We start from the raw sequence: 23,543 nt of genomic DNA, 5'->3' as shown, positions 1-23,543 counted from the left end.
GCAGCCATAGCTTAGATGCTCATTCTGGACTTTCCAGGTCTGTCAGATCTCACATAAGTTTTTAGATACTTCCTGTTCCCTCTCAGCCCCCAAATGCCATGAGAAGAGCACAGGGGTAGGAGGCTTGTATGGGGCTTCACCCTAACATTGTGGAACCAGCCTGCAGTCAGCAATGGCACAGCTGAGAACATGGCATTTATAGTAAATAACCCGGACTGGTGCACAATGCAGCCGTTGTGTATTAATGGGAATTGGGAAAAATAAACCCCGTCTAGGACAAAACCAGAAAAAAAATGCACTATTTGTATTGTCCAAGAGTCAAGGTGATAGACAGTCGGGTTTTTTAAGTAAAGAAGTCTGCTTCATTCACAGCAGCAAAGCAATTCGGTGTAAAGGTATCGGGACACACACAAAAAACCCATCAGTCCAGCAAAAAGATCTGTCTAAAGTTTTTGATACTGAACCAGATACAAATGTTCAGGTCTGAGATTAGGCTAGATTATAGACAAGAGGCGTTCAGATACAGGTTCTATCATGTCCAAACTATGGCAAGTAGTTGGATAATTTCAAACAGCTACAGAAGTGTGTAGATCTTTGCACACACGAACATGGTTGCTAACAAGTAACACCCAGGCATTTCCTGTCATTTTCCAGTATAAATCTGACTCAGCGGAGCTGTAAAATTACTGTGCAAAATACTGGCCAATAAAGGTCCATCATTACCTCCCAAGCATCCCTCCTTTATGAGCCACACCTACTTTCACGGACCCCAATTTCCACTCCAGCACTAAACCCGCACCTATCTGCGCTTCCATTGGTGGCAGTTATTGAGATTAGAAATCACTACAAGGATCTAGGAAATGGATATGCTAAGGAAATTAACCCCACAAAGAAACCAGTAACTCACTTGGTTTGGGAGATTGTTAAAAAAAACAAACTTAGGCTCGGTTAGTGAAGTTTTTGGCCCATCATGGTTGAGTTTCAGCTGAGCCTAGGGAGAGATCTTTGAGATGACCTAGGATAGAGAGCTGACAATCTTTGAGTAAGTCTGAGCTGACTCAGTTCCATGTGAAATCCCAAGGAAACTCAATAGTTTTCCATAGTTTCAAGCTGAAAATGTTGCTTCTTAGGACAATTTCTACTTTGAATTTCACTTTGAGCTTTTGGGTTCTAACAAATCCAGAAGTTCAAATGTACCTTATATGAATCCAACCCACTGTACCGGGCCTTGTCTACATACACAAGTTGTACCGCTGCAAATATACTGCGTAGCCAACTCGGCACAGTTATACCCACATAAAAGTACTTATCCTGGTATAGTTCCCATACAGGAAGGGGAGTAAGATATACACATATAAGACATCCTTTCACTGGGATAGCTGCATCCATCCTAGAGGGTGTACAGAACATAGTAAAAACATCACACTCCAAACTGAAATGGTTATACCAGTACAGAGACTGTGTGTAGACCAGACTTAAATGGTTGAAAGGTCTGACTCAGCTCTGACTTATACTGGGGAAATGTCACATCCTGAGCTGTCAGCTAGAGTTAGCAGCAAGAGTTATTCTGGGTTTATTATCCCAGCGTTTGCCCAGATGGCTGGGGAACTGGCCTCTCTGTACCATTTTTAATGTGCCCATGAAATAAAATACTGTCTAGTTCAGGATGCCTCTTGGTGCCAGCTGCACTGTGCTTCACCCTGTTATGAAAGGCCCTCTTTCCCGGCACCTGTCAACTGCTCAGAACTTTCCAATGGCAATCACCTAGAGGCAGGATTAGAACAGTGGCCTTGGACTTGGGAAACCTGTGCTCAACTCTCAGTTCTGCCAGACTCCCTGTGTGACTTTGGGCAACTCACAGTCTCCCCGTGCCTCAGCTCCCCAGCTGTAAAACAGGGATATTAGCACTGCCCTGCCTGGGAGGATTAATACGTTAAAGATTCTGAGATGCTGAGGCACCATGTAAGTACCTAAGCCAGACAAAAAGCAGCATCGCTCAGAGAGGGGAAAACAGGAGTGTAATTAGCTTCCCTAGGTGATGTCTGTGAAGGCACAGATATCTGAGTTGAACGTACTTCCTCATATGATGTGCAGTAGGTCTCGGGCTTCACAAGGCCACATGTCGACGAGGCTTTTAAGTGATGGATTCGTCCTATCAGCAGGTCTCCCGCAGGTGGGTAGCAGGCACCGTGGGAACAGGAGCCCTGTGCATCCAGGAGCAGTGGCAATGCTAAAACAACACAAGAACAAGCCTTTAATAATGTTCTATGTTACGCCACAAAATCACCATTGCTGGTGACAGTAACTGGCCTGGCTAATTGGCATCCTCTGAGGTAAGGGAGAAGAATGAATGGGTGAACTACATGAGCCCAAGCGGAGTGTAAAGGCAAGATGAAAACACTCAGCACAAGTGGTGAAAAGCAAACTCATTTTCTTCCTGAGTTGCACATAAGGAAAATGGGTTTTAAATAATTGGGCCTTAGTAACAATCCCTCCTTAGAGCTCTCCTCTGCCAAGATGTCTCCAAAAAACGTGATGTCGGTTAGGCGGCTGGTGTGCCGAGACCACTGCCTGTCATGCTGACCAATGGAGTCTCGTTGTCTCCTTGTGCTCGAGCTGTATCCACCTGTTATCGTTAACTCTTTGGGACAGGACCGTCTTTTCATTCTGTGTTTGCACAGCACCTTGCACCCTGGGGTTCTGGGGCCATGACCAGAGCTCCTAGGTGCTAAGGCAATGCAAGTAATAACAGCAAATACATAGTTCATAACCTAGAAGCATCTCGTGAATCTCAGATTCTAGCTGTTCTCGCTGCTCATGAAAGACTAAAATCATTTCTCACAGAGGACCCCTATGGATCACCCTATGTACTAATTAGCTCTGCGGGAAATGTAGGCAGCGTTTACAACCAACTTGACTGAACAACAGTTTTTACAGGAGCTAAGGGCAACGTGGCTCATCGCCCACCCAAATATCCTGGCCACTTTCAGTAAAGCACAGCAAAACCACTACTAAACAAGGGCAGATATTAAGTGGGGTCTCCTCAAGGCCCCTTTAGAGGCACAGATAGGATGGTAAAGCTTACCCAGGAGAATGAAGCATGTCCATACAATGGGCCGGGGGGGAGATTCCATGCCTCCAAGGACTCACCTGAGACAGAATTTGCAGCATGAATGAAACGGTTCAGAAAACGACAAGCGAAAGCACAAATCACCATCCTTTTATCACCCTCCCTTCCCGTTTTACGACAAGATAACTTCCTTGACTTCAACAGAGTTCAACAAGCACAAGTGAGAGAGGAGAATCAGCACTTTGGATTGTCCAGAGTGTATATTTAACATTTAAAACAAATGGACAAGCCCCCACTTTTGTTTTTAACCTTTTAGTATAAATACCTGCTCATGAATGATAAAAAGCTCTTCGATGAAGTAACTGGCTGTATCTTTGCATCTTTATTTTATTCTCTAAAGTGACCAATAGGTATAAACAGAACAATTTACTCTGCTAGGATTCTGCTTTCATGCCTAACAGCCTGCTTTTTCAGAGGTGCCAAGAACCCACAGTCTCACGGACTATAATGAGAGTTGTTTGTGTACAGCAGCTCTGAAAATCAGGTCCCAAATACACAGCAAGTAGACACATTTTAACAAACGAATATACTCCAGCCAGGCCACTTCTTCACCTGCCTACAGTGTAGTTATGTTTGCAGTCCCACCCTTTATCCTTTCTTTTTCAGGCTTTATTCCAGCTCAGGTTCAAAGTCTTTTACAGGTTTTGCAAAGTTGAAAAAGTGCAGCAAAGTACATGCACTATACAAACACTTTCCATTTGTGTAACTTAATCATATCAATGTTCTCGCTGCCTGCAGGAAACGCCTGCCAGCCCTCCGATCTCGACAAGAAATCCCTCCCTGTGCTGCCATTTTCCCTGTGTAACACACAGCACTGGCAGGGCTCACTGCTTGTCCCTGTCTCCTGGGCAGTGCTGTACATACCTGGCTCAGGGGCTAGACTTTTCTTTCCTCTTCCCCCGGTATTGAGCAGCTGATATGAATTCTCACCTGAGTCCTGATGGGCTGTCTCCTTTCACTCTCTGCTTTTAAATGCAGCCTCACCTGAGGAAGGAAGTTCCTGTGGCGAGGGTGCGGCAATGATAAGGGAGGTGATTCAGGACTCTTCAGACGTACACACCCATTTACTGTGTAACTCATTACACACTCCCGAGACAGCCTGAGACAGAAGGTCCTTCTGCACTGTAATGCACGTGAAAAACCCTACAATTAGCCAGCAAGTGGACTCAGATCTATGAATATACACTTCAGCTTTAGGAACATCTGAGGACGGTGAGACAGTTTCACAGCTAATGTTCATGTAGATCATTATAATCCAGACTGATTCTGAGCTGCTCGGATGTTTACCTGAAGGGCACATATCCTGACAAGAGTTTGGGGATCATCATCAGTATCAGCCCCATTTTACAGATGAGGAGTTGAGGCACAGAGAAATTAAGGGCAATGTTTTCAAAGGAGCTCAGTTCCCATTTAGCCACCTAAATAAGTGGCCAGATTTCCAAAGGAGCGCAGCATCTAATGCGCCAGGATTAGAACCCAGATCTCGCAAAACCCAGTCTAGTTCCTCAACCACATCCTTCCGTTTTGGATCCAATTCTGATCTCATTTACATGATAGCACTGAAGGCCTCATTTAGTTCTGAGTTGCTCTGATAAAACAGCCCAGTGTTACGCGAATACTAAGTCACTCGGAGTTGGATTGAGATCCACCAACTCATTGCACACAAGAGGCTAGCCTGCTGCTTGGAGAGTAGTGGCTTTCAGGCACTGCCTCTGCGTGCTGCATTTGAGCAGATGCAGAGAGGCAGAAAGCTGTGTGTTCGTTTGCCAATCCCCCAAAGCCATGCAATTCTCTGTTCTCACTCCCTCCTTTTAGGGTGAGATCCAAGCCCCATGAATATCGATGGCACCCAGATGAGGCCCTTAACCTCACTGGAACAACCACCCCAATAAATATCTGGTCTCCAGCTGTTAAAGCTGTTGCACCAGAACACTGGCTGTTAAAAAATTATTTTGACTCTTAGATCCTCAGCTGGTGTATGCTGGAATAGCTCCATTGGCTTCGCTGGAGGTAAGCCAATTTGCTCAGGCAGAGGAGCTGGCCCTTAATGTAGAGAGAACAATGAAGGTTCAAAAATAATCTGTCCCCTAAGGCTACCACATCTGAAACCTTAGCTCAGAGATTTAGGTGTGCCAAGTACGCTGTGTGGGCAGGCAGCAGCCTGGGCGTGCCTACATTGAATGGGCTGTTCATAGGCCGATTAATAATGGTGTAATACCACATTTTTCACTCTGGAATCTTAATCCAGCAAAGCATCACCCCGCAGCCAGCAGCTCACAGCATGTTGAAACCAAGCGACTAAACATCCCTCACAGATGTAAACTCAGCGTCTGAACACTGGTGGCTTTGTGGACACTGCATGTGGAACAGCCTAGCTGTGGGACCAAACCCCAAACTCCAGATCCAAACCTTCCCAAGCAAATCCACCCATGGTAATAACAACACTTTGCACTCATATAACACCTTTCAGCAGGCCCCAGATGATAACAGTGACCTGACAACGCAAAGCACCAACTGGGTCCCTGTATCTCCTGGTGGTAAATGCCCCCACAACCAAGCTAAAATGGGACTTCAGAGCATTGGTACCTAAATAAAAGCTGTACCGTATCCTTCAGGACCAACACTGACTAACGGACCAAAGAGAGGCTTAGAAATCAGAGATGGGTCCAAACCCAAGAGCTGAATGCTGCAAACCTTGAGGAAGTCTGGATCCAATCTGACCCCAAACCTGTCGCTGCCCCGGACAACCACTGCATATGACAGAGCCAATCCTGCTGCAGGCAAGAGACCATCCGGCTGCCTGTGCCTGGGACAAAATGCAATGCCCCCCATTCTGAATGCCTAGCCCATATATCAAAGGGTGCTCTTGTGGTCAAGGCACCGTACTTGAGAGAGGTGGGTTCAACTCCTACCTCTGTCACACACTGCCCGCGTGACCTGGGGCAAGTCACTGAATTTTCTTTTGCCTCAGTTTCCCATCTGTGGAATGGAGCTAATAGTCTATCACAGAGAGGTTCTGAAAATAAATTCATTAACATTTGAGATGCCAGGGAACTACATATGTCTGAGCACCACTGATGTGAAGTACTTAGGGCCTGTTCTGATCTGTTTTGGTGGGAGCTGGATCCGGGCCTTAATACCCCATGTGAATCACGACAGAAGTTATTATTATTTTTGTTATCATAGCACCCGAATCCCATTGTGCTAAGCACGGTACAAACACAGAACAAAAAGACAGTCGCTGCCTCAAGGAGCTTGCAATCTAAGTCTTGTTCTCATTTTCCTAGGGATTTCCTCTAATGGCCCCTTCAAAAGCCAAATTGGGCTGGGTCTACACTACCCGCCTGAATCGGCGGGTAGAAATCGACCTCTCGGGGATCGATTTATCGCGTCCCACAATCGATCCCCGAATCGACGCTCTTTCTCCACCAGCGGAGGTAGGAGTAAGCGCCGTCGACGGGAAGCCGCAGAGGTCGATTTTGCCGCCGTCCCTACAGCGGGGTAAGTCGGCTGCGATACGTCGAATTCAGCTACGCTATTCGCGTAGCTGAATTTGCTATCTTAAATCGACCCCCCCCCCGTAGTGTAGATGTAGCCTTGGTCACTTCAGTGGCAGCACACTAGACAGCTTGGACAGCACTGCTCGAAAAGGGTCCAAGTGTCCTGCCTGCTCTCCCCATTACATCCGGGGATCCTGAGCATTAGATGCCACATACCATGGTGATTCACAGCCTGATAAGGGGATGCGAAATCCCAGCCTACCATAAAAGGCAGAGTGTTGCAATTCTGTGGCACAGACGGGGTGGAGCAGAGAAACATAGACAGACCCACAAAGCAGCTCAAAGTCTATCCAAAATGTTTTATTTCACTCTCCACCTTCTGCCCCAGGAGAACACAGACAGGAAGTAAACAAGCACCTGGTTAGTCAGGCTCTACTGGCTGAAGCAGGAGCAAACGTGAGGAATCGCCTGATTTCAGGAAGGTAGAATAACAACAGCCACTGTAATAGAACTAGGGCTTCTGGTGTAGGCTGGTCCAGGGATGAGAGATCCAACCTGGGAGTCAGGAAAACACAGTTCAACTCCTTACTCTACCGCAGACGTGTGTGATGTGGAAGAAGTCGCTTACTCTCTGTGCCCTCGTCTGTAAAAGGGGAATAACAGGCCTGCCTGCTAAATACTAGTGAGATAAGGTGGGTGAGGTAATACCCTTTATTGGACTAGCCGCTGTTGGTGAAAGAGACAAGCATTGTAGCTCGAAATCTTGGCTCTCTCACCAACAGAGTTGGTCCTATATAAAGATACTACCTCACCTGCCTTGTCTTTCTCATATCCAGGGGCCAACCCTCCTCCCACAACACTGCAAATACTGTAATATTATATAGCAGGGAATAAAATATATTAAAGACTGGGGGAGCATATAAGTATCTAAAACAGATAGAATTGCAGCACAGTCGTGCAATTTTTATTTTATTTATTTATTTATTTATTAAAGAGGGAGCATCCATGGACATAGGAGGGGATTGGAGGGACACAACGCCGGACAAGTTTTAAATGTTTTTTTTTTTAATTGTCTACGGCTGCATTCCCACATGCTAAGGTCCCTTCAGCTCCTGCAAGCTAAGGAGGGTTGGGCCCAGTCAACCCCCAGATAACTGACCTGCAATAAAAAAAATGAGTCGCGTCAGGAAGTGGTTTTGGTGATTCAATAGCTAGTGCTCTGTCCTCTTAATCAGCACAGAGCCGGTGCCCCAGGGTGGTGCTAGGCTGCTGACAGTGCCCTCTGTGGGGTGCAATACCAAGGCACTAAGTACTCATGGCCACTAACGATCTTATGGCACTTTTCCCATAAGTTTGTTGTCCTATCTGGACTGACCTAGGACTTCAATTTTGCCTCCCTAAACTCCCAGTGAAGTTTCATTTGGATCGGAGAGTCTCCACTTCCTGCGCTAATCTGTGGAGTAGTGTTGCTGCGAGAAGCCAGACAGCTTCCATATTCCACCTCAGAGGCAGCACTTTGGAACTGGAAGAGTTCTCCATCTTGAGAGGCTGCCCACTGAGCAGCAGCTGGGTACAGACAGCGCATCCATGTTCACGTTGCTGCCAATGGGACATAGATTTTAAAAGACTCCATCCATGCTACCCTAGCAACAACCAATAAAGACACTGCTAGTTTGGGTTCAACCGCAATGTGGAAAGGGCCAAAGTGGCTTGAACATAAATACTCCACAGCTCGTTGGCTAGGAACTAACCACCCAACAGAGACAACTGATGGAGCGAGGGGTGGAAGGATCACTCACACTTCTAAGGCTTGGTCTACACTAAACCCCCAAATTGAACTAAGGTACGCAACTTCAGCTACGTGAATAACGTAGCTGAAGTCGACGTACCTTAGTTCGAACTTACCGCCGTCCAGACCCGGCAGGCAGGCTCCCCCGTCGACTCCACGTACTCCTCTCGGCGAGCAGGATTACCAGAGTCGACGGGGAGCACTTCTGAGTTCGATTTATCGCGTCCAGACTAGACGCGATAAATCGAACCCAGAAGTTCGATTGCCTGCCGCCGAACCAGCGCGGTAAGTATAGACAAGCCCTAAGAGACACAGACAACGCTCTTCTTCAATTAACACTCTCTGCAGTACATTGCGTACTGGCCACACGATATCACTGCGTCCTGCCCAACCCAGGTGAAAGGAAACAGAGCTGGATGTTTATTGGCAAAAGTTAGAATCCATGGCAGCAGAGGTGGGAGATGCTGTGACATGGCAGTTTCAGATACTGGTATCAAAGCTGAGGTGCTAACATGAAAAATGTTCCCTCCCCATCCAATCCACTTCCCTCTGTTTCTTCTTCTCATTTTAAATAGAGCTGGTCAGGAAACTTGTTTTCCCCTGCAAAAAATGTTGCTGAAAACCAAAATTTTCATTTTTTGTCAAATTTTCTTTAGCATTTCTTGGGTTTTCAGTGCCAGATTATCCTGGTTTTCTAATGAAAACCCAATAAATCTCAGCAAAAATGGATGGTTTCTGTGAAAATATCCATGTTGTAAAAAAAAAAACTCGATTTTCCGTTGAAACAAAAGATTCGGCAGAAAACGTTTGACCTGCTCTAATTTTAGTCTCTTTTCCGTTATCCAGGAGTTCATTCCAGAGAGCTGTGCCGCACCTGGTTATGTAGGCCAATGCCTTTGCTTAGGATCTGAATGCAGTGTGAGTCAGATATTGATAACTAGCCGCAAACAGGAAGCATATCAGGCCTGTTTGTTTATTGCTTTGGGCAGACAAGCTCTGAAATGATCCACCTCTCCCAATTAGCAATGGCTCAGAAGGAACCACCATTTGACTAACTGGTCAATGGGAAAACAGATTACTAGATATTAGTCAGCTGATCCATGCAACTGAATTGCCCAAATGGCTGGGAATGGACTATTTTGCAGTGCAGGTAAATTATAATAGCTAAACCTCCCGAGAGAGAAAACAACAAGCTTGGGACTAGAGCTACTGGAAAAATTTCCATTGAAGTTTAAGTTCTAAAATCAAAAGAATATTTAGTTAAATCTAAAGTCAAAAACCCACTTTTTACAATTTTCAAAAAACTAACATTTTTCAACTTTTTAAAAAGAATTAAACAAAATGAAACATTTCCATTTCTTTTTAAATTTTTCATGAAATATCCTTTTTAACCAGCTCAACTTGGGACGCAGATTAAACCAGTTCTGGCCCAGTCCACACCGAAACCTTCCCCTAAAAGCAATTTTGAATGTTTAAGTAACTTTTTGGACCCATTTTTTTTTCTATTTTCATACCCTTTCAAGGTTCCTGATACCTTCTCTAACATTAATAGACAATTTTAAATTAACTAGGCAGTCAGCAAAATACTATTCACTACACTTTGTCTAGCATGTAGCTAAAGGAACAAATTAAAATGTGTCTGTCATATGTGTCACTTTCAATAAAAATTCAAGTTAGTTTGCAGTGTGTATAATAAAGCTGGGTGGATTTTTTCAAATTTTTAAATTTAAAACAAACAACGGGAAAAGACTTTTTGTAGGAAAAAAGGTGAGTTTTCTCCCTCTTTCCCAAACAGCTGGTGTATATAGTCAATAGTTTATAATCTATGTTCAAAATGTTTCGTCGCAGTCCAGTAGCAGCATAACATATATACCGCCAGTCAGATTGGATGGCTGAGGGCGTGGAGTAGTGCTGGTTGCAATTTTTCTGTTGAAATATTTTTGTCTTTGACAAAAAATTGGCTGTTTGACCAAAATGAAAATTTTCACAGATAATTTTCACTTTGAAATTTTTCAATTTCTTGACAAAATCAGTTTCTTGATTGATTCTTCAGTTAAAATTGCTGATAAACATTTTCAGGTTTTCTCCAAAACGTAACATTTTTAGTTTCGCTTGTTTCTGTTTTTTTATTGTACATATGTAATTCTTTTAAAGCTTCTCCGAATTTCTGTTTGTTTTCGGTTTGTTTGTTGATTTTTCCTAAGTTTTCTGAGAAAACTAAAGTGGTATTTTTTGATCCACTGCAGTTTGAGGATCAGTCTTTGAGGAAGGCAAGAGGCAGAAGTTCCACTACTGAATAACTCAGGAGTAGCATTAATGAACATCCCGTGAGAACCACATCCTGATTTTCCCCATCCACAAGGAACAGCTGGCCCAACACAGCACTTCATGGGAGAGTTACAGAGAACAAATGAGGGGCTCCAGAGACAAGTTCTGCCTGCCAAACAGCCCAGGAGCCCAACTGAAATTGCAATTGCAAACAGCATTATGGTTGACAATTACCCATTTTCCACTTCTAAATGCTGATTTGTACACACAAATGTGGGCTTTACACGTGCAATTCAGGCAGCCACTTTGGAAATCAGGGCCTTGTCTGTGCAACGCTTCTGATCCCATCTATGCAAAAGGTGATTTGCTTCATTCTTTTTGCACCCATTACCACTCTCAGAACCACAGACCACGTGCCTTAGCCTGCTACCTGGCTTCCCTACCAGTCCCAGCAACTACATTTTCCAGACACTATTGCCTTTATTATGTAACTTCTACTCCAAGCGGGGAGCCATCAAATCATTTACCTACCTGAACACGTGTTTATTAGAGACAAAGTCCAAATGCAGCTGACCCTTGCCCGTATATGGGACATGTGGAACTGGGAGATGTGGCAATAGGCCCTTCTGCTTTAGCAAGACAAGGATGAAAATAGTGCTGTGCAATATTTGGGGAAATTTCGCTATCTGGCAGAAAGTGGGCATTTCCCTATGTCTGACTGGGCTGGGCTTCTCTTGGAAATGAGATGCAAGATACTTGTGCAAAAACAGCATTTCACTGAATCGTAGTTGAGAATTTCCCTCCAACTGTTAAATAAGCAGGGCTGGATTTCCAATACACACATGCCAACCCGATTTCTCTCTTTCTGGTCTCGTTGATAAAGCTGTACCAGTTTAACTCAAGGTGGGAGGCTGTATCGATTTAGTTCAGAGGTTCTCAAACTGGGGGTCGGGACCCCTGAGGGGGTCGTGAGGTTATTACATGGGGGGGTCGCGAGCTGTCAGCCTCCATCCCAAACCCCACTTTGCCTCCAACATTTATAATAGTGTTAAATATCTTTTTAATTATAAGGGGGGGTCGCACTCAGTGGCTTGCTATGTGAAAGGGGTCACCAGTACAAAAGTTTGAGAGACCCTGATTTAGTTAAAAGATGCATCTTTGTGTGCGGACAAGCTTCCATGAGTTTAAACCTGGCTTGTGTTGGGTTAGCTTTCACGGATGTAAGAGCCTTCAGCGCAAAGTTGCACCTGTTTAACTAAATCGATGCAACATCACACTTTTAATTAAGCCAGTGCTTAAACAGAGCAGAAACTGAGGGTGTGGCCGTCTGACAGTTCACTCCAACATCCGCTACTGCACAGAGGGGACAACACCTTCACTTCCTGCAGCACCCTGAGAGTTTCCCATCCAAGGCCTGACACAGTGCTAGCCTGAGAGCCCTGACAGGATGACAGTGCAATATGGTGTGACTGCAGGCGTAGACAAGCACATGACATCCTACGTACTTGTTCATGTCCCTTTACCAGTGCTGACGGCTGGACCACTAATGATACCAAAGCAACATCACTAGGGCTATACTACAAGCTGTGGAATGTTTACAAACGTAAAAGGGTCACTAAAGATCAGCGCAAGGAGCTCAACACAAGCCTTGATGGTCAATATAACTTTACGACTCAGGGTCATTAATGAAACAACAGATCAGCAGCCAGACCTATGTTTCTGATACTCCATCCCTGCTGATGTGTCTGCAGGCATGAGCGACACAATGCACCTGTGGGCTTTACTGCAGCAATAAAGATTACACAAGGACACTTTCCTCGCCACACGGGTCTTTGATCGCAAAGGTCGCCGATAAGGGCTCCGGCATTTTCCTCTCTGGGACGGAGTGACAGGGTGATAGGTCCAACTTTGGCAAGAGAAGGGAGAGAGCAAATTGCACGCTTAGATGATCCAAACAGGTCTGAAGGGTTGAAGCGAGCACTCCTAAGGAGGATGTAGAGGTAGAGATGGGGTAGGGCACTAGACTGGGACTCTGTGATTCAACAAATCCTGCAGCCCTGAATCTGAGCCGGGGGCAGCTGACATGGGCTCGGGTTGCGGGGGCTCTACAATATCAGTGTGTACCTGTTCAGGCTCAGGCTCGAGCCCAGGCTCTGAGATGCTCCCCCTCGGGAGGTTTCAGAACCCTGAGTCTGAACATCTACATTGCAATTTTATAGCCAACCAGCCTGAGCCCCATAAGCCCAAGTCAGCTGACCCAGGCCAATCACAGCTGTGCCCTGGATCTTCTCTCAGAGTGCAGCCATACCCTGAAGCTTCTGTTCCTAGCTCTGCCACTTACTTGGTGTGTAGCTTTAGTCAAGTCACTTCCCCTCTCTGCTTCTGTTACCCCTCATTGGGTAAGTCACATCATCTCTCTGAGCCTCAGTTTCCACATTTGTAAAATGGGGATAATCAGGGGTGGTGAGCTTTCATTCCTCACTGTTTGGGAAGGTTCTGAGATGTTCCGATGGAGGGTGCTGTATACAGATGCACAAATGCCTAGATATTGAGGCTCTGGTGCCTGTGTTCTTTATCAAAACTTAGATAAAGGGAAAGGAAATGATGAGGTTTGCTCCAGCTTCCTTGGCTCTGCTGTCAAGCTACGTTAATCTACAATACCTGCACGTGACAAATCCTTTCCTGTCACTTACTACAGCCTCGGAATTGCAATATTTATTTGACTGAAATGAAAACTGAAATCTTAATAGCAAATGACTAATGCCGTCAGCTGATTAGCTATTATGCACTCCCATCCTGTACACAAATCACAAAGTTGATGTGCCCATGACCAAATAAGAAAATAGTTTCAGAGTAGCAGCCGTGTTAGTCTGTATCCGCAAAAAGAAGAACAGGAGGACTTGTGGCACCTTAGAGACTAACAAATTTATTAGAGCATAAGCTTTCGTGGACTATAGCCCACTTCTTATGCATCCGAAGAAGTGGGCTATAGTCCACGAAAGCTTATGCTCTAATAAATTTGTTAGTCTCTAAGGTGCCACAAGTCCTCCTGTTCTTCTTTTTAAGAAAATAGTCTTATTTGCATAGAACTATGCGCTGTCCTGTCCTGGGGACAATAAAGGTGTGACATTTTTTAAAAGAGTGGGTAGTCAGAAATTGTAAAACGTTTCCCTTCTTATTCAACACAACTTTGAGATGCAGCTGCTCACTCTTCTGACCAAGACGTGTTTTTTCCTGCTGGCACTGTAGAGTCTATGCAGCTCTGGGACGCAAGGCTGGATTTTGTTGTGCCTTAAGCACACCAGTTTTTTGTTGTTGTTGTTGCTGCTCTAGACCTGCTCATGTCTAATGGAAAAAAACCACTTGCTTGTCATCACATTTGCTACGTGCAATCCCACTAAGACAAATCCTCAACATTTTAGCTAACTTCCAACCCCCCACATTCCTTGCCCGTTGCTAACAGGATTAGACAGTCTGGCCCAGGTTGCATTTATTTAGTTTCAGATTAATTGTTTTCCCAGGGCCAATGTACATGGATTCTTTTTCCTAGGGAACTATCGCTATCTCTCAGCCTTATTTTCCTTGAAAACCCTTTAGCTAATTATGCATCTTGCGCTTTAGTTAAAATGGATTTATCCATATTCTCTGTAACAGTTATATCGGTGTGTCTGGCCCCCAGATATTGCTAGCTCTAAAAAAATTTAATTAAAAAGCACATGATTCCTATTTATTAATTTAACTCCATTTGCAGCAGGGTAATAATGCACCCTGTAAAGAGAGTTAACTGTGTTGTTCTTTGCTTGTTATGTTTTGCAGCTTGGTTTCTTAGCACTAGGATTTCTCCCCTTTTCCATTATACTTATTTTCTCTCATCCAGAGTTCTACAGACTTGGTTTGACAAATCTTTCCCTTCAGACTGGCTGCTCAGCAATTCCCAAATCTTTACAGAAGAGAGGAGATCAGTCCATCCTCCTATGTTACAGAGCTCAGAATTCACACTGTGCCTATGTCCATAATGACAGGTTTCAGAGTAGCAGCCGTGTTAGTCTGTATCCGCAAAAAGAACGAGGAGTACTTGTGGCACCTTAAGAGACGAACAAATTTATTTGAGCATAAGCTTTTGTGGGCAACAGCCCACTTCGTCAGATGCATATGATACTATATGTTCCATTCTAGGCATCTGATGAAGTGGGTTCTAGCCCACGAAAGCTTATGCTCAAATAAATTTGCGAGTCTCTAAGGTGCCACAAGTACTCCTCGTTCTTTATGTCCATAATAATCATCTTCCCAATTCCCCTTGCTGTTCACTCCTTTTGATGTTCTTCCTGCCACCAAATTAACACCCTGTTAAATTTCATGCCCACAGCAGCTTTAATCTTCAGGTATTAACATTAATCGTAGACATTAACCCTCTGCATGACACTCCTTCTCAAACCCAGTCTGCACACCAAAACTGCACCAATTTAACTAACTAGCTATGTGAATAACGTAGCTGAAGTTCGAAGTACCTTAGTTCGAACTTACCTCGGTCCAGACGCGGCAGGCAGGCTCCCCTGTCGACTTCGCGGTACTCCTCTCGCCAAGCTGGAGCACCGCAGTCGACGGCGAGCACTTCCGGGTTCGACTTATCTCGTCCAGACGAGACGCGATAAGTCGAACCCAGAAGTTCGATTTGCTTGCCGCCGAACTACCGGGTAAGTGTAGACCTACCCTTAGAAATTAGATCGGCCTAAGAAATATTGCTCAGGGCTGAGAAAAATGTTGTGTCTTGAGCACTGTAGCTAGGTTGACCTAACCCTTGGTGTAGACATGGCTAGGTTGATGTAAGAATTCTTCCATTGACCTAGCTACTGCCTCTCGGAGAGGTGGATTAACTCATGAACTACAGCTATGGAAAAAAAAAACTTACATTGATGTAGGAAGCCTCTACACTACAGCATTATGACAGCACAGCTACGCTACCAGAGTACTGTAGCAGCTGTAGTGTAGCGATGCCCTGGACTGATTTAGGGCTTGTCCATCCAGGAAAGTGGCACTGGCATAACCTAAGGTGTGAATTTAAACCAAATACAGTTAAGATAAACCAAAAGAAGCTGCTCTTAAACTGAAATAAGAGTGTCCACACAGAGGTTTGCACCAGTTTAAGCTGATTGGTAACAGGTTTCATTTAAAGAAAAATAACCCACTTAAGCCAAAATAAGAGCAACCGCACAGGGGTTTGCAAACTGATTCAAGTTGAATTGGTGCAACTTTCCTGTGCTGAGAAGGCCTCAGTTAAACCTGTATAAATGCCTTTGGTTGGACACTCAAATAAAATTAAGAGTGGCTAAAATTAGTTTAATTTAACATTAAGATAATTAACAGTAGCCACTCTTAATCCAATTTAAACGTATCCACACAGTGAGGTTGCATTGACTTAACTAATGTGATATAAAAAACTATTTTGTTAAATAGATGCAATTTCTGGATGTGATGCACTGCGGGATTGTTGCCAACTCACAGGATTTGATCACAAATCTCATGATATTCATTTATTTTTCTTAACTGTGTGACTCCAGGGGCTGAAGCTCTATGTGAAAATCTCATTCTCAGCTTTCTTTTTAAAAACTAAAGTGGCTGCATAGAAAAGCTGAAGAACAAACCCTAAATGCTCAAAAATCAGAAGGCAAGGGGGGGAATTTTTTTTTTTTTTAAATCTCATGGTTTCGGGGAGCCTGACTCTTAGGCTACGTCTACACTATGGGGGGGGGGATCGATTTCAGATACACAAATTCAGCTACGCGAATAGCGTAGCTGAATTCGACGTATCTGATCCGACTTACCCCGCTGTGAGGACGGCGGCAAATCGACTGCCGCGGCTCACCCGTCGACAGCGCTTACTCCTACCTGGGCTGGTGGAGTACGTGCGTCGATTCGGGGATCGATTATCACGTCCCGACAAGACGCGATAAATCGATCCCCGAGAGATCGATTTTCTACCGCCGATCCGGGCGGGTAGTGAAGACCAGCCCATAGTTTTTGAACTCTTGGGCTTGCCAATACAGTTGATTAGTTTCTTGTTACACCTACAATGTGCTAGGCTCTGTACAACCCCAAAAAGGCACAGGCATTTCCTCAAGGAACTGAGACAAAAAGCTATGACCAGCTCTCCTTTCAGATCAGACTTTATTCCTTAAGGAGCCAGTACAGTCCTGTCCTGTCAGACAGTGGCTGTACAGCAGTTAACAAACAATCTGGTAATAATTACAATGCCCCTGAACTTTCTCTATTTGCTGTCTCCTCAGCATTTTTCTCTGTAATGCTCACTTTTCAATGTACTGAAGGAGGGAAAAAATGCCTTAAATATAGCGACCAGCTGTAAAATTTGTTGCCAAGTTGGAGGAAAAGGTAAAGAATGTAAAAAAAGCAACCACAGAGAACCAGCTGGCTCTTTAGCAACCTTTGCAAAAAATCCAGCAATTCAGTTTCAAATGCACTTGGGGAATCTGTGCATAAAATAACAGAGCAGTTTCAATATCATAATCTTTCAAGGGTCCTTTCCCTGACCGACCGTAACCTGTTCCCAGCAAGCAGCACCAGCAGTCCTTGGAAGGGGGAGGAGAGTGTTACAATGGTGAAGAAACTATAGTGCTTCTGCGACGTGCAGGATGTGTGGGGAAAGCGTGTGAGTGACTCACTGACTAGCCCTCGCTCACATACTGAATGAAACTCTGGGCCAGAAATAAAGTCCCAGATTTCAGTAACAAGTATTTATCTGCACATGTTAACTGCTGTATATTTATACCATGACCCAGATCTTGGAGACCGGCTATTTAGTGCCTCATGCAGGTCAGGGGTGTAGGTAGGGGGACAAGCCACCTTTATGCTCTTCCCCCCAGTCACTTTGTCCCACTGTGTTGTCCCAAGGATCCTCACGGCTACTCCAAGTTGCACTGGCTGCCTGCAGCCCCAAGACCATGCTCCCTCCAGCCCTCTACCGGAAGGTCTGAGGAGGGGAGGAGGAGCCCCGCAACTGGCTAACACTGCCTTTTTAGCTGCTTCGTACAACCAGAGTAGTCCAGAACAACTTTAACAGGCTCTGGCCCTGTACTGTACACGTTTGGGCACACACACAGTCACAGTTTACAAAGTGGGATCCACACCCACGCCCCCACCCAGTGGCTCTGCTAGAACAATCTCTTTGACCCAGCTGTACATGACACTATTTTCTCAATGGAACTTCACTTCTCTTTCCACTATAATCAACTGGACAAAATTTCCCTCTTAGCTCCACACAGTCGAGCTTGACTCTGATATGCTGTTCTCCCTGGCAGATCCACACACGGGGAGCGAGAACAGACTACCTGTATCCACATTCAACACTACCCTCTGGATCTGAGAGGAGAATTCTGCCCAAATTTCCCAAGCAGCTCTGAGGGATCAGCAGGCATAGCTCCCGCCGCGAGCAGGTATTCAGACCAGCAGTCCATCCAGCTGCATAAGGCTCTTTCAGACAAGGAATTGTTCTGTCCGTTGCTCAGCATTCACTGGCCCAGTGGGTGATGTAATCTGCTTTACGCTGATGATGCAATGCACTTACGGAGCAGGCAGCAGAGGAAATGTCAAAGTGCTACAGACTGTGTCATGCTTCCCATGAACATAACATACTGTACTTTACTTTCACACTCGTTTCAATAGAAAAGATTGCATGCAGCTGGCTTTCTTTTGGTTTCAAGATAGGCGAACTGAAGGCAAGAAACCACATTCAGCAAGTGGGGTAGGTGGAATGCAGCAGAGAGGGGGAGGGTATGTCTACACTACACCGACTACAGCAGCTGTAGTGGAGATGCTTCCTACTTGGACAGAAGGGTTTTTTCCATTGGGATTCTGTGTGGTTAATCCACTCTGAGAAGGGGTAGCTAGGTTGACGGAAGATTTTGTTATATGCAGCATTTAGCCCATGTTGTAACTGAGACAATCCATTTAGTCATTCAACATGATCAGTATTCGGCTGCTAGTTTTTGCTGCCTCTTTTCCTGCCCATGTTTCGCTGTATCCCTGGGCTGTGCAATTTCAACTATAAGGTACCAAAGAGAGAGCGATCAATGCATTCCCCAAGCTCCTACGTACATACTATACATCAGGGGTTCTCAAACTGGGTTTGGACCACTCAGGGGGTCCCGAGGTTCTTACATGGGGGGCTGGAAGCTGTCAGCCTGCACCCCAAACCCCACTTTGCCTCCAGCATGTATAATGGCGTTAAATATATTAAAAAGTGTTTTTAATTTATAAGGTGGGTCACCCTCAGAGGCTTGCTGTGTGAAAGGGGTCACCAGTACAAAAGTTTGAGAACCACTGCTGTAAATTACACTTTTCTGAAACACTAGGTCTTGATAAATTACCTTCCAAGGGCAATATTCCCCCTTTAAAGCCACACTGCTGCTCACTTTCCCCAAGAGCAGGGAGGGACATTACAATGCTTTTTGCCGCAGTTTAGGAAAGATCTGGGCAGATTCCAAACCTTGTGCATTTCACACATCCTTCCCCCGAAGGGGGTTTATGAGTCTGCAGCTGCCCCAGCCCTAGGCACGACCACTCCTGCACCCTCGCCCGCCATAAAGCAAACACATCAACCAGCCCACCCCTCCCCTGCCGACCGCCCGAAACTGGAGAGGGCAGAAACGTTTGCTACGTGACTCCCAGGCTCCAAGCCTGCCCAGAAGCCCCCTCCCACTTCTGGTGCCCAGAAGATGGATTAGGCTGCGTGATGCCTGCGTGATCCGGGCGTGATCTTCCCCTCTTCCTGGTGTGTCTGCTCTGTAGCTGGCGACCCCAGCCCCCGCAGCGACCCTCCGGGGGGCGGTCACCCAATAGAAACCCTGCTGGCTGCATGCTCTCGGGGCGTGCACAGCCCTGCTGGCCCCCAGCCTGCCTGAGCAAGGAGGAGCCGGCCCCGGGAGGGGAGGAGCCGCCAGCCACCAGGGCGATATAAGGCTCGGGGTGGCTGGGGGAAGCATCTGCCAAGCGACAGCGGAGAACTGAGCCGATATCCCTCGCTGCGAACCCGCGGAGCACAGCGCGCCCTGCGGTAAGTACAGCGGGAGCGGGGTGCAGTCCCATGCCCCCTGAGAAAGGGGACCACGTGCCGAGGGAGCCCCGGCTTATCCTGGGGGAATTTCAGACCCAAACACCGGCAGTTACTGGGGTGACCAATATCAGGGGGTAGCGGTGTTAGTCTGTAGCTACAAAAACAACAAGGAGCCTGGTGGCACCTTAAAGATTAACAGATGTATTTGGGCATAAGCTTTCGTGGGTAAAAACCTCACTTCTTCCCATGCATAGAGTGGAAGTGCAGGCATCACTCAGCCTAGGGTGACCAGATGTCCCCATCTTTAGGGCTTTTCTTTTTTTTAATATGGGCTCCTATTACCCCACCACCACCACCACCACCCCCTATTACTACTGAGCCATGGCTGGGAGTTCTTCAAACTCCGCTTTGCAACGGGGACTGGCCCGTGTGCATGTGGCTGGAGAACGGCTGAAGGGATCGCTTGGCGGTGAGGTTTTCGTACTGCCCATCACCGCCCTAGCTGTGTCTGTGTTTTCCTGAAACAGACACTGGGCCATGGCAGTGTTAACTAGTGTGCCTGCATGTGCCCTGGGCCTGTGCACTCTAGACAGACTCCGCTTTCTCTTGGAAGCAGCCCTGCTGAATGCAGAAGGAAGCCGCACTAGATAGCAGCTGATGGGTATCTCTCTTTTTTCCCTCTCTTGCTCTCCAGGTTTTGTGACCTTCCAGGTCTGCGGCCCTAGATGGAGACCATGCAGGAGCTGATTCCCTTTGCCAAAGAAATGTTCAGCCAGAAGCCCAGCAGAAAGATGGTCAAGATCTATATGCTGGGCAGCGTGCTGGCTTTCTTCGGGGTGGTTATTAGCCTGGTGGAGACAGTCTGCAGCCCTTTCACCTCTGAAGAGCAGCTACAAGAGGAGGAGGAGGAGAAGAAGAGACCTCCCCTGACCAAAGAGCACACTGTCTCCCAGAAACAGGGGGATTTGATCGTGGAGAAGAGCAAAGAGCAGGATGTAATGCAGAGGAACTTGGTGATCAGGCAGCGTGCATCCTAAGAGACTGCCCAGTCAGTGATAGGCATGCACAAGAGACTGCTGACCTGTTTGATCTCCAGGTGCGGACTCCAGGGAGAAGGGAATCGACACTGACTGCAGACGCAAGGGACTCTAGAGAAGTGACTATTATTTGCTGCCATGCAGCAGTTCAAAAACGCCACCCGTTGAATATGTACCCTTTTGTTGGTATAAAAAGGTGTAAGGTGCCCGGCATTTTGCACCAACATGTTTTTTTATTATGAATAAACTTTACAAATATATTTTGCATTATAAATAAATATTTTATACATTACCAAGCCTCTTTCTTTTGTCAGTCTTCAAAGAGGGATGGAGTCTTAATTCAGCTAAAGTTATTGAAATAAATTCTTCACAGCCTAATGCCTCCTGCAGGGTGGTGTTTATCAGGGCACTTAGGGAAGCATCCTAAGTTTGGCAGTGAAACAGTTGCTGAATGCTGTCACCTTCCAATTAGTACAAACACACAGTCAACAATAGGTTTCACAGTCAACAATGGGAGACCTGGTGTGGTTGGTTGGTTTGTTTGTTTGTTTTTCTCCCCCTTTTGTTTTCTAAAGCCTAACCTTTTTATACAAACCAGATATTGCTCACATCCCTGTATTTATAATCATACACAGAGGTTGGTTGGTTTGGGTTTTTTTAAGGATGGAGGCAGGGGCAGTGTAGCCAGATGTTGATCTCCGTTACATGGGTGTAAATGCAGAAAGGGATATCTGGCCCATTCTGTCATATTTCTAACAAGCTGCAGGACTAATGAAAAGAGCCTGATCCTGCCTCCATTAATGGTAATGGCAAAGCTCTCAAGGACATTAATACCCACTTCTTACATAGTACTTTTCAGTACCATTATTCCCATTTTGCAGAGGGGATAACAGACACAGAGCAGTGAAATGACTTGCCCAAGGTCACCAACCAGGCCAGTGGCAAAGCTGGGAATAGAACTCACATCTTTGAATCCCAGTCCAGTGCTCTACCCACTAGGACACACTGTTCTCACCAGACTGTCCTTTGAACACAATTTTCCTGCAATTTCTCACCTACATGGTCTTGAATGCAGCAGACTGTTAGCACCACATGCTTTAATTAACAAGCGAGTAGGTTAACTGTTTCCACTGTTCTTTAAAAAAAAAAAAAGATTGGTGCATGTTTGCTACATGTAACACAATGCTAGCAAACTCACCCATTCAGAAGTCAATGGGTCATCCAAGTATGGGAGGGGCACGTCAATGTTGGTTTCTACTTGCTAGAAGTTAGAAGCTGCAATGCTATCTCCAGTGCCCCCAAGGAGGCAGGGTAAACATTTCTCACACTAATTCCCTGCCAGGTACATGCTGTATATAGCATCAGGAAAACACACAAGCAATGTGCCTCTGTCTAGCCACAAGGGGAAAAAAGATCCCTTTTCTAATTTCTACAGAGAACGGGAGATCGTGGAAACAAAAAAGATAGGAAAGCAGGAAGGAACATGCTAGAAATATCCTGAATGGTTTCTAGATGCTAGTCTTATTTTAAGAATAAAAACATCCAATTTCACCCTTTCATCTGTGTAACCAACACCTGTTGTCAAAAAGGGCACATTATATGGGGAGAATGTCCCTGAGCCTGTAAAAACTTCATGTTCTGAATTAAACACAAGGGTGCACGTACATTTTCCATCTGGGAAAAAACTGGGATAGAAGTCAACATAAAATAGCACTTGAGAAATAACGTGTTTTATGTGCCAATCAAGCATTTCTCAGGGTTTCAGTTTCCCAGACATGACAGACGGGTCAATGCCTCATTCACTTCACTAGATGTTGAGTGTGCAAAGGTGAAGGCACAATTTAGCCTGAAGAAAACAGCTGAACCATGTCCCTGAATAATGCCAGATCAAGGACACTGATAGTTTTACAGCATACCCGGATCCTTTTGCTGCAGAAGGCTTGTGGCAGTGGAAAGAAAAATTTTGGGCCCATACTCCAACCCCCTTACTCACCTCGCTGCCCAGTCCTGTACCTTACTTCAGAAATAGTCTCGTTGAAATTGATTTTTGTTGTGCTTTTACAGCTCCTAGTAGCACAGTGGGGTCCTGAGCTATGGTTGGGGCTGCTAGGGGCCACAGGTGTGAATGTGATTTAAGTAAGACAACAACTGGGTCTTGACTTTATTCAAGCCTTTTTGGCTTCAAACTCTTAATATCTTATTCATTCACAGGACTAGACCTGCTTCACAGGTTACACCTGGTGCAGGACAATAGAGAAACCTAGAAAATGAAGAGAAACATTTCTTTTTTGCTGTCATAACAGGAAACCCCTGTGATGCAGAGTTCAGAGGCTTTAGATGAAGCCTCTCTGTTGAATGACCTGAATTTAATATGAGCCAGCAATTATTTTTATCATCCTCCAACTCTGTGCAAAGGGGCATTTCATTTTGTCTGGGATGACTGGGAGAGGGCAATCGTGTCCTTCCACCCGCTCCCCCTTTGAATAAAAATAGAGTTACCTAATTTCAGGGTTTATGAGCTTAAAGCAGAGATTTGTGCAACTGTCAAAATAGCTGCACTTTAGGCGGCTAACGGGATTAGACAGCTAGAATAGCCGTGACGATGCCAGTATGTCTAGAATCTTCTGAGCAAGTCCTTCCTTCCAGGATGCAGCCTTCTGATCTACTGTGATCCTGGGGGTCATCCCCTTGCAAATATTTCCCCCAAAGGTCAATCTGAAAGATCAGTTCTGTATCTCATTGATTCTGCAAC

General features: G+C 45.6%; 2 protein-coding genes across 8 annotated transcripts in view; one reads left to right on the top strand and one right to left on the bottom strand.

Moving 5' to 3' along the window:
* LAMB3 (laminin subunit beta 3) overlaps nucleotides 1-18,166 on the bottom strand; it is a 62,248-nt gene extending 44,082 nt beyond the window's left edge. For 2 of the 7 annotated variants that reach the window (XM_042852672.2, XM_065591479.1), the window contains exons 1-3: nucleotides 3,995-4,131; nucleotides 3,086-3,150; nucleotides 2,076-2,230 (exon numbers count right to left, since the gene is read on the bottom strand). In XM_042852672.2, coding sequence (XP_042708606.2) covers nucleotides 2,076-2,230; nucleotides 3,086-3,134 — 204 coding nt within the window. In that variant the 5' untranslated portion in view covers nucleotides 3,135-3,150; nucleotides 3,995-4,131. Of the gene's footprint in view, nucleotides 1-2,075; nucleotides 2,231-3,085; nucleotides 3,151-3,395; nucleotides 3,535-3,994; nucleotides 4,222-18,030 lie in introns of those variants that run through there. The other 5 variants (XM_065591477.1, XM_024108359.3, XM_065591478.1 and 2 more) reach the window with 5 other exon arrangements.
* Nucleotides 18,167-19,616: 1,450 nt separating this feature from the next.
* On the top strand, nucleotides 19,617-20,936 carry G0S2 (G0/G1 switch 2). Its single transcript, XM_005303578.4, has 2 exons — nucleotides 19,617-19,754; nucleotides 20,449-20,936. The coding sequence occupies exon 2, from the start codon at nucleotides 20,480-20,482 to the stop codon at nucleotides 20,789-20,791; it is 312 nt and encodes a 103-aa protein (XP_005303635.2). The 5' UTR covers nucleotides 19,617-19,754; nucleotides 20,449-20,479; the 3' UTR covers nucleotides 20,792-20,936.
* The last annotated feature ends 2,607 nt before the right edge of the window (nucleotides 20,937-23,543 follow it).

Source organism: Chrysemys picta, chromosome 4 (genome assembly GCF_011386835.1).
Source record: "Chrysemys picta bellii isolate R12L10 chromosome 4, ASM1138683v2, whole genome shotgun sequence".
In the NCBI taxonomy this organism is placed as follows: domain Eukaryota; kingdom Metazoa; phylum Chordata; order Testudines; family Emydidae; genus Chrysemys; species Chrysemys picta.
This window is presented reverse-complemented; position numbering and strand designations above follow the sequence as displayed.